The sequence below is a fragment of the Saccoglossus kowalevskii genome, chromosome 8 (assembly GCF_978046115.1).
Source record: "Saccoglossus kowalevskii chromosome 8, keSacKowa6.1, whole genome shotgun sequence".
In the NCBI taxonomy this organism is placed as follows: domain Eukaryota; kingdom Metazoa; phylum Hemichordata; class Enteropneusta; family Harrimaniidae; genus Saccoglossus; species Saccoglossus kowalevskii.
Window position 1 is genome coordinate 26,204,801 of NC_140648.1, and position 11,819 is coordinate 26,216,619.

Sequence of the window (11,819 nt, forward strand, 5' to 3'; positions counted from 1 at the left end):
TTATACATGCAAAATATGGAAATTGATAATAAACAACAGAAATTACTTTTCAATAAAATGCTTTATTACATGTCAATCAATAGTCTCGGTATAATCTCGCGGTATTTGGTATGTAGCCTAAATACATTTCAATGATATTTGAGTCAGACTATATAGTTATGTATCATAAATAATTGCAATATAATATTTTAATTTTATGTGTCTATTTACACAATAATTTACAGTGAAATATCATTACTCGAAACGCCTTTCAAATACGTCACGTCCTCAATGCAGTTTTGGTTATTTATTGACGCACGACCATGGATTAAACAACGATGATGTGAACACCTATCATGACGTCACGGCAGCGGTTCATCGCTAAAGGGGCGACTAATAGGAACCATTTATTGTAATAGGAATCATAGACAAATATATTCTGAAAAAAATGGCGTGACCATTTTAGTCAACCTTAGAAAAACAATTTAAAGTTCAAGTGAACTTGTACTAAGTGAAAGTTTGCACCCACAGAATGCATAATAAAGAAACACCAGTTAGAACCGGGTAAGTGAAATGTTACTACTGTATATAGTTAATGTACCCCGACAATAATACATGTATATACTATTAATACCATATTTGGAAAAAAAAGAGAATTATCAGCAAAAGATTGGATTTTATACCTAGGTCACGTAATACTAGTATGTTTCTACCACCATGTACAGAAACTTGTAATATTCAGACATCGTGCATTACAGTGGTAAACATGAGACTGGGCCAATACATTTCAGGATGTCGTATAAATATTCAAATGATGTGATTAAAAAACACCCATGCGTAAGTACTACTAGGGAAATATACTCTCATCCAAGTACACCCCACCATGGTGAGCCACGCATTTTTGTTGCGTCACAGTTTTTAGTATTATATAATTTATCGTAATATCGCAGTATAAATTATTCGCGACCGCTGAACATTCGGGTCTCGTGCAAAGAACAACTGAACAACAAAATGCTAGTGGTGATATTTGTTCTGAAATCGGGTTCTTTTCATAACACGGACACCCGATGTACATGAATGCCTGTGTTCATATACTAAAATATGGATATACAAAGTTAGCGCAGAGTATAATCCACTCGTGTTTAACCAGTCCCTGTATCAGAGAGACTGTGGTTTAACCAACGGATTTTCTCGCGTTTTCCTCATCGCACTTCAGGTAAACAGTGACGTCACTTATTAATATGGTATGTTTACATAGACACGTAAGGTCAACGTTCAAAACCTAATATGAGATTGCCTACACAACCTTAACATCTAACACCAAACAATTCGGAAAGCAGTTTGATTGTTGACTGATCCTTTTAACAAATCTTATATAAATGCTTCGACTCAACTGGAATATAGAGGTGTTGTGATGGCGTGGCACTCAACAACTCCACGATATTCCGTGGTGTTAATAAGCAGTTCAACATAATTCCATAGTCAACATAATGCATTTCGATCCTCAGCCTAACATTACCCAAATATTGGCAGATGCTTTAAAGTTTACAGCGGGAAATTATTACCAGTGTCACCACGGTTTGTTTCATATAATTGCAGAAAATTAACAGCTGTGGCGATATCGTTGTGGCGTGTGTGTTTGTGTACGCTGTGAGACATGTTATACAGTCCTCTATTGTATATGATGATTAAAATTGACGTATAATATTAATAATATTATAATTAATTACTAGTAATTTAAAGCCAAGCTTCAATTAAATATTGCAGTAGCTTTAGTTACGATACTTATTAGACTGTCATTTCTTATTGCATATTAAAATACTCACATTATAACAACCATACTCATCGTGTAAATAATTAATGAACATGCAAATTACAACAAATACAGATCGCTTGACATTTGCAACAGCGCCACCTGTAGCTCATAATTAGAATAACTCATTGGAAGAACTGAGAATACTAGTATTCTTTCCAACGAGGGATTCCAAATCACTTTTCAGACGCGGTAAAGCAATGTTGTACATGATCTATACAAATTGAATCAAGTCAAAATTCTCGTAAAAATTGAGCTTTGAAGCCGGATTACTAATTGATGAAATGTTTTATTACCAGGGCTCAAATAAATGTACCCGTTGTTTATTGGCGCGGTAATGTTTATAGTCTAAGTGGCAGCGTTTTGAATTTACACCATTTCAGTTGCTGAACTTCTTGTGCTTGTACTTATTTTACGCTTGTCTGACTGTGAACTTGAAGTGCTGATCCGTTTGTTTTCTGAAGCTGATGGCGTTAAAGGCGCCCTCATGTCAGTGACATCATGTGAAGTCATTGTCTCGTGTTCCTCTTCGTCCTCGTGATCATTCTCTTTCAAACTTTGCTCAGCTTCCGGTTTAGCGTCCTCGTTCACAATATCAACTTGTATCATTGGCTGCGACTGCTCAGCAAGTTTCTTCTTCTTTTTCGGCAGCTGTAGCGTGATGCCGCCCTTTACGATCGGTTTGTTGTGCTGGGCAGTTTTCTTGTGGCCTTCCCGCCTCTTTTTGCAGCAAAGCAAAGATATGGAGAATGAGAACGTGACGATCCCAAGAATGACAACAAGGGTGCCCAAAATGGCCACAAGGTGGCCCTCAGTTCCGATGATTCCCACAATCATCATCACTCCCCCAGCCAGCAAGCAAAATATTCCGATGAGCAACAAGGCGCATTCTTTGGTTTTTATTTTATGACCGCATATTTTAGGTTCTTCGATGAAAATATCGGTCGGCGATCTGGTTAGTACGGCTTCATTCATGCTTGTAACAGTCTGACGTCACCAAACGGAGTTGATGACACTGTGTAATAAATATTAGAAACTCTGAAAGAAAATGAGTGAAAATAATCATTAGAAATATGAACATAGAGGGCAGTACAGATCAATAATAACATTTAAACACATTATAATTTATAAATATCACTAGCTGTGTTATATAACAGATAAATTGGAAGAAACAGTCATTTGAGACCGACAGCATACACGGATGTTATGACGACTTGTCCACTAGTTTGACGAGAATTGGATATCCACTAAAGGTAAACCTTCTCTTACTAACTACGCGATTGTTTTTGACTGAATGAACCATAGATATGGAGAAAACACAGTCAAACCACGGCAAAATGATGCACTAGGTTGAAGTAGTCAGTGGATATCGAGAAGTGACATGTAAATAATACATTCGAAAACTAGCAGCCTTTCGATGCACATTTTGCAAGCAATCTGTACCCCGCTATAAGAAAGACATCATATGTGCAAAGTGAATTGAATGTACGTACAAAAAATGGAAGCCGTCTAATCAAGAATACTGAAGTTGATAATAACATTTTTTTCCCAAACTGACACGAATATTCTTCAAATTTAGAAATTAGATATCTTCATGAAATAAACAGACCTGCGAGAGGTCCGCCAATGTGCCTATATATTTAATACCAATGAAGTCACGCATATAACTTTTCACCAAAAATATTTATCAAAATTAGAGAATTGAAGATATTCATGAATTGAAGATACCATCACCAAATGACTCTAATCACACTGTGGATTGTTCCACTTTCTCGCGGGTGTTGTGGAATGGGGATTTCACATAAATTATACGTGTCGCATTATATTTAAGCAATACGGAAGTGGTATGTTGAGGAGATGTATTCAAAGATAAAGAATTCTTCTCAGTATGCGTAAACGCATCCGGAATTCGAAGCGGCTGATACCAGGATGAGGGATAGATCTTATAATTGATTTTTTACAATTTATGTGACTACACCGTATTGAGAAAAAGAAAAACAGTCTCCTAGCTTTTCCATCAAGGAATTCTGTCTGGCTGTTTAATATTAACGCATCAACATGGTTTTGCCAGTGTGTTCAGTCCTTTCACGAACGCATTTGTATAGTGGAAAAAAATGGAAACAAGTAAGCACAGACTCGCCTTTCTTCTAAACATAAGATGTATCATACATGTTGTAGTGCACTGCATATTTTTTTTAATGTAGCACCAGACACACTGTTCTATTGCCCAGTGTTCCAAAAAATCTTCCTCATTGAATGGGCCAGTCTTTACTTTTTTCTCAAAGAGTCCCGCGAATTAATCCCGGAATCCACATAATTTAAAGTAATATCCGGTTTAGCACAAAAAATGTCCCATGACCCATCTTTTTCACGTATTGTACATTGACACCCGGTCAACAACCCCAACGCCCTGACACACTGGCCTACATACATCAAATCGACAGTCAGTCGGCATGTGTACACCAAAGTTCTTAACGGGGTTTCAACATTTCCGGATTCCAAAAAACCGAAGCAGTATCTCAGGTTTGTTCCCTATTGATGTTTTGAATAGGTACTTATTCGATCTTGTCTTTTTTTCGATAAATGGTCATAAGCAGTGAACAGGAAGATCTTCGCTGATCTGCATTTGCTTAATAAGGCTGGAGAGGTGTGGGAAGTTCATGGGCATATGTCCAATATAATGTATGATGGGTGTATAAAGATTCGAACTTGATCAGCCCAAGCATGTGTGACGGACCAAGGCACGATTATTTTGCCCAAGGGGACTTAGTCTACTGTAAATACTTTACTTTCGCTGGAATTAATTTTCGCTGAGAAGGCTTTTTGGGTGTTTTGTATAGAATTTATTTTCACTGATTTTTGATGATTTAAATTTGAAATATAGGAAAAAAAAACTATATTCACTGGATTTTATTTTCACTGAAGCATCCCTTCAGCGAAAATAGCGAAAATAAATTCCAAGTGGAAATAAAGTATTTTACAGTAGTAAGCTAGTAATGACGCACAATTTGTGCCCAACGGAATATATGATTTGTTGCAATGTTTTGGAGAGAAGATAATCGAGCGCACCAAGAGCGGTCGTAGGCGGGCGAGCTCTAAAGTTAACATTTGTCTGCTGTATGGAGTATGGAAGAAATTTATATACCCTAAGAGTTGCACAGTCGAAGAGCGCCGCCATTTTGTTTGTTTGTTTCCTAAATTACGCGTAGCGAGACAGCTTATTCATTATAAAGCATCTTCAGAATGATGATAAGGCAATCGTTTTTTTGAGAAATATTCAACTTAAAGTAGTTATCGAGTCATTTTTATCAGCGGCGACACACGAATTTATTGACCTTCCAAGAGACCGCTGAGGTCGGAATACCGAAAGTATCTCTGCCACTATCTCTTTTAGCCCATTTCCTGACACAGCCTTCAAATAAGTCCATGAATATTTTACACTTAAAATCTAGGTTGATCTGTTTACGTTATTTTTTCTTACTAAATATGTAAATTAGGTATGAATATGGCAACCGAGAAGGTCATGACCACACTTTTTTTATTTTTGACATATTTACGCATATATAAGTAACATTTTGATTTGCATTTTCAAATGGGGTTGTCGTCGATTTCACAATTAAAACCGAAATGCAATTAATACATTTGTGATTTCATTTTACTTTTAAAAATGGATTTACATTACAACCCTCCCGGTTGCCGTAAATTGACCATCTGGATGTTATTAATGTTCGCAGAATTTTCTCATTTTTAGACCTTGCATATAACGCATTGAAAGGTATGGCCTGGCAACTATAACACAAGCTGTTTTTAAAAAGAAAATCTGAATAATTCAAAAGCTATTCAATAAAATATGTTACTTTGATATATAACATTTTGTATTTTATAGTATTTTGTTGTGATAAATAATAAAATGGCAAATAGGAAAGGCTAATTCGGATAGGCGTAAAATTATCTTTACAAATAATATCGCAAATGTTGTTCATAATTTGAATTTGAATTCTATTTTTGAAAAATCATAATTTTTGTTATCAAAATCCGAATTAGTTACTTTTTTAAATCTTGGTTATTTGTTTTAAATAATTTTTAGATAAAAACGCAAATAATCTACGAATCTACAACACGAAAAATGTTAACATATTTTTCTGTTCAGTGCAAAGAATCAATCCTAAAATGCAGGGTGTTTTGTAAGTACCTTCACTCCAGGGATCATAAAATGGTCATGATATAATAAAAATAGTTCTCTTAAAAATAATTAATTCAAAATGAAGGGGCACAAAGGCTATACAAAAACACCATATAGAGTTATATCGAATATAGATTTTGTAATATACACTATGTCTTCGACCGTCATACACAGAATTCTACGTGTGATTTGATAACTTAGTGACAGCCTAACTACTCACTCGCTAATGTTCGGCTGTTTGTAACAGTACATGGCATTTATCATAGTAAAGTAACATGCCAAAGGTTTCAAACTAAAATTAACACACATTTTCGAAATGCCTGGCGTTTAACAGTTGCACTTTGCTAATCTGTCGCACTGTTAATAATTATTAACCGTCGGTTAATAATTATTTATAGTTGTGTCGAATGACAGGTCACAAAATGTCAACAGACAGTCTGGCTGAAAGTCTGGCAACAGACAGTCTGGCTGACAGGACTCTGATGCCTTGGCAAGGTTTGTGTTGCCATGGATATATGCAATTTATATGAGCAGTATGGTACTTATAGAATAGTGTTATGACGCATTCTCTGCAATGTAAATGTTCTCAATTTCCTTGTGTGGACACTACATTAATATTATCATAATTATGCAAAACAGTTACCCTACTAAATATCGTACATTAAAAAAAAAACGGTTAGAATTATTTCAGAAACAAAGCACAGATAAATGTGTATTAGGTGTATCTGACGCATTAATGGCGAATCTCTGCTTGACAATGATTGTGTTGTCATGGATACATGACGTAGATTTTATACATATGACACTGGCAATGAAGGATATAACAATAACAAAACGATAATATGTAAATTAGTATATGTTATTGTGTAATATATCACTCAACTATCTACACTGTTTTGAATATTAATTCTATCAGACCATACTACAACCTAGCTTACACTAAAACTAAGGGTCGTCGCCGTTATTTCACACCTAAAACAACCTACACCTTTTTTACAGACCGACGGGGATTCTGTATTGTTGAATCCGATCCCGTGTGCCTCGTATTATTTTTATAACAGGAGATGTTTTTTTTTTTCACTCAGACTGGCCGCAAGGATTGATAGCGCGACTTCCATCATGCATATTAACGTAGCTATCCAAGATTGTGTTTCACGGTCTGGTGATTACCCACCATTACACCGTCCAGTATTGTCAGTTTGGATAATTATCATTGAACCAACAATCTTTTTGTCAATACAATAAATTATGTAACAATCGTATGACCCAGTTCTCGGTATTGAGAAATTTTTCTTGTCAACAACAAAATTATTCAAAACGGAAAAAATCTAAACCCAACCAATCGTTCATTTCTTATTTTCTGTACTTATTTCATATCAACATTTAATCGATGACAATTTATTCGAGAATATAAATTAAATATTATATGACGTAAATACACCATAAGGAAGAAATAATTAATTTCATTATTTTTAATAATTAATTTATCCCTAACACTTGAACATTTATTTTAAGTTTTGAACATTTTGAATTAATTTTTATATTGTACGACGAAAACAAAGTAAAAAAATACTAGACAGATGCTAAGATAAAACAAGCAGCCTATCGGCTGAGATAGCTCCGCTGTTAGCAATGCACATTTCAATTAAAAAACTGAAGACATCATTAGAAAATGAACAATATGAATAGTATCAAAGCAATTGGACTTACAGTTTTCAACAAGAAGTCGAAAATATCACTTCTTACCAAAAATGACAAAAATATTCACCAAAATTAGAGAACTGAAGATATCATCACAAAATGAACAAATCTGAGAAAGGTCTACATGTAGTATCTATATATGTAATATCAAAGCAATTGAACTATTGGTTTTTAACAAGAAGTCGAAAATATCACTTTTTACCAAAAATTACAAAAATATTCACCAAAATTAGAGAATTGAAGATATCATCACAAAATGAACAAATCTGAGAGAGGTCCACATGTAGTACCTATATATGTAATATCAAAGCAATCGAACTTGCGGTTTTTAACAAGAAGTCGAAAATATCACTTTTTACCAAAAATTACAAAAATATTCACCAAAATTAGAGAATTGAAGATATCATCACAAAATGAACAAATCTGAGAGAGGTCCACATGTAGTACCTATATATGTAATATCAAAGCAATCGAACTTGCGGTTTTTAACAAGAAGTCGAAAATATCACTTTTTACCAAAAATGACAAAAATATTCACCAAAATTAGAGAATTAAAGATATCATTACAAAATGAACAAATCTGAGAGAGGTCCACATGTAGTACCTATATATGTAATATCAAAGCAATTGCACTTGCGGTTTTTAACAAGAAGTCGAAAATATCACTTTTTACCAAAAATGACAAAAATATTCACCAAAATTAGAAAATTGAAGATATCAACATGAAATGAACAAACCTAAGAGAGGTCTACCCAAGGTACATATACACCAAGTATCAAAGCATTCAGGCTTGTAGTTTTCAAGAAGAAGTCGAAAAAGTAAAACATTGACACGGACGACGGACGACGACGACGGACAATCACTCATATGATAAGCTCCGCTCGACAAAGTCGACAGCGGAGCTAAAAAACGGCGATGAATTATTGAAAAACTACGCCATGTGTCTGAATATTAAAAGAAAACACACGATACTGTCAAGGCCTCGTCACGCAAACATGGATGTAACAGACGAGTATTACTGAAAAAACACACAATTATTAATGGCTCTTTGCTTACGTCCACTCCCTTATGCATTGACATCCGGGTTAGGACGGGGACCTCGGAAATCTGCATACTTCATTAATTAAAATACTTTATTTTAAAAGTCTAGAATGTAACATTTAGGGAGTAAATATCCCAAGGGGACACATGTTAGTTAATAAATAAAACAGGTTAATTATGCGTATATATTAACAGAAATTTGTTTTGAGGTTTGTGAATTAAATATTTCACCCTTGATTGCATGTTTTCTGTTCTTTTTCAATTAGATTTCATGATATAAACACTCTGTGGCTCGGACAGGAAAGGTGCTGCTCGTGGAGGGGGGTATTTCCAGCCGATACATATTTCCCTCCCAACAGTGTGTCAGCAGAAACTAAAACTGCCATTGATCGTATTTATTTTTTTCGCATTTTTTTTCCTTTTTCGCAATTTTTTTTTTCTGATTCAAGTCTAGTAACCCAAAATAAATATTGGTCTGACACTACATCAGCGTAACTGTGTACTTAACATGTATCCTTGTCCTAAATGAGATTTTTGCTCATTTGCATACTTAAATACAGTATTTTCTTATTTGACGTACTGCCAATTTGTAAATTAATACTTGAAATCAAATGTCAATAAGTTATCGGTCTGGTAAATATGGTAATTGTGTTATTACGAATCATGTGACTGAGTTTGGTGACAACATTGAGACAACTCAACACAAAGAAAGTCAGAAATCCTAAGATAACATTAATCAATGAATCGAAGAGAACAAATATGGAGGATTATTTATAGTGTGACGTTGGGGGAAGTTGAAAAGAGGAAGGATGGCGAACTGCCGGCCGTCTCATATATTGATAACCCATCGCATCATAATTGCAAACACTGTATTGTGGGTACTGGCCGACGATAATAACGACGCTAATTAAAGCAGGTCAATGAAATACAGGTGGGTGACATGATACACGGCTTGGAAATATACTACAGAATAAAACGCAGACGACCATCATCTGATCACACCATGGGCTTGACTATTCCAATCCGGGGGAGAACAGTTAATACCCACATGTGTCACCTGGTGCACTCGGAGGATGCAGGTCAGATGCCACGTGACAGGATATGAGTATCTTATCTCTGTAAATAAACTATGACATTCCGTTCAATTTCCTATCCCTTGGACATCTTAATAATTACTTTAGCTCGAATCAATCTAACAATGAAAAAAATAACACGCTCGCGATGGTCCCAGGTTGTAACATTAAGGCTTAATATGCCCAGTGCGCATGGGCAGTGAGTTAATTAGTAACCAGACGTCTATCTATATTTGTGCAGAAGCAGAGAATTGAGACTGGGGAATACAGTGTGTATAGCCAAGGGACGTTGTCGACAAGCACGTGACATGAGAGACAAATTACGGTACAATTACATGTTTCCACTTATAAGTTCACCATGGTGAATAATTTCAAACGTGGTGATGAATGGTTACCATGGTTACGGTGAATAAACGTTAATCAGATCAATGATCTATTTCGGATGATAAACCAGTAGAGTAATATACGGGCTACTGCTGTGTATACCCGGCCTAATGTGAACCAGAGGTTTCCCACCACAGTACGTCACACGTAGCAAGTCTGGGGTAGAAAGAACGTTAGTACTAATGTAGGAGGCGTAACTTACAGGGGTAATAAATGACAGGTAGTGATGACAAGGGAAGGGTGTGGACAAGACAGGTCATCCATCATTACCTATAATGATCAATATAATATCTAATATTTGATTAATAATTAAAATTGAGAATTAAGCGTGTTGCGCCCAATTTGCCGCCAGTGCTGCGGGACATCCCTTATTTGAGTTCATTAGCAACATAAGATCGAATGTTATAAACAACTGTTATTCGCCGATGCTATGTAAATAAAACATTAGTCGAATTATCTCAAATTTTTCAGACCGAATGTCTCAAATAACGGCCGCATTCATATTTGTTGATTCGATAAATGAAACATTTGTCAAATCCCCCCCCCCTCGTTTTGGACACTGTTTTGGAACCAGCTCCATTGTTGTCAAGAACGCAGTAATAACACGGACACTTGTACCTGCATTATAGAAAATAATTGCATGGTCAGTGAACTTCGTACAGATTGAAGATTAATACCGTGTTATTTACTCTAAGTCACTAATGTCGTTGGACTCTGGACATGGTTGCTAAAATATGATCGATGGCTTATACACGGCAACTACAACATACAACAAGTATCATTCTCGGGGGGTAGGTGTAATGAACAATAGGGTAAATGTCACATTCAACGTAAATAAAGTCGGATCTTATTACACTGAAGTTTATACAGCGGCGATTCCTCGGTTGTAAAGCCCGACGGGCTAGACGTAGCGCCGCTGTGCCGAAAACTCTACAGTAGAGAAAAAAGAAACATACCGTATCGCGGACGTGATCATAGTACATCAACACGAGTTGCGAAAACCTATAATGTACCCCCAAATAATCCTCAACGATGCTGGGAGAGGTTATACCCAATGTCTTACCAGTATATCGCTTCCCCGCCATGTGCTATACATGGCTTCTCATACATATCTCATTTATATAAATAAACTGCGTACCTTATAAGTGCGTGTCTTCGAAACTGATTCAAAATGCTGAACGGAATGGGTGTATGGCAATAATACAGTACGTCCACGCAGTGTTATAGTTTGGTATATGACTAATCGAAAAATGGATGAGTGACCGGGCTACTCACCCCCTCACTGCTCACATGCAGGACTCAAACAAATGAGCATCTTGTTTGAAAAACAACGGACCGGCTAACATAGTGTGTAAGATCGGATACAACGGTCAAATGACCACCACACCTTCAATGAGTGAGCTCACATTTGGAATGACGTCATTGTTTGGATTCGAAATACAGGAGTCCCTATCTCGGCAAAAATAAACACGGCCATTCAAATGAATGGTGTGGTGTATGTGTGTGTTGTCCACGGGCGGAATACAAACAGGTTGAGTTTCAATGCATTATATTTGACATATTGTTGTAGTGAACAACGAAGCCTTTCATGCGTGACACGAGTTACTGTGCCGTGATTATCGTGTTCAGTCGGTCCGCCCTGAGA

At 36.0% G+C, this 11,819-nt stretch overlaps 1 protein-coding gene across 3 annotated transcripts; it reads right to left on the reverse strand.

Moving 5' to 3' along the window:
- Positions 1–42: 42 nt before the first annotated feature.
- LOC100370540 (uncharacterized) lies at positions 43–11,602 on the reverse strand. Of its 3 annotated transcripts, none has more exons than XM_078013900.2 (2): positions 11,450–11,602; positions 43–2,830 (listed from the first exon to the last, which is right to left on the reverse strand). In XM_078013900.2, exon 2 carries the CDS (start codon positions 2,765–2,767, stop codon positions 2,162–2,164), a length of 606 nt encoding a protein of 201 aa, XP_077870026.1. In that variant the 5' UTR covers positions 2,768–2,830; positions 11,450–11,602; the 3' UTR covers positions 43–2,161. The 3 variants fall into 3 exon arrangements, with proteins under 3 accessions (XP_077870026.1, XP_006812469.1, XP_085358547.1); XM_006812406.3 differs by having other exon boundaries at positions 11,313–11,596; XM_085502421.1 differs by lacking the exon at positions 11,450–11,602 and adding an exon at positions 11,131–11,181.
- Between the last annotated feature and the right edge of the window lie 217 nt (positions 11,603–11,819).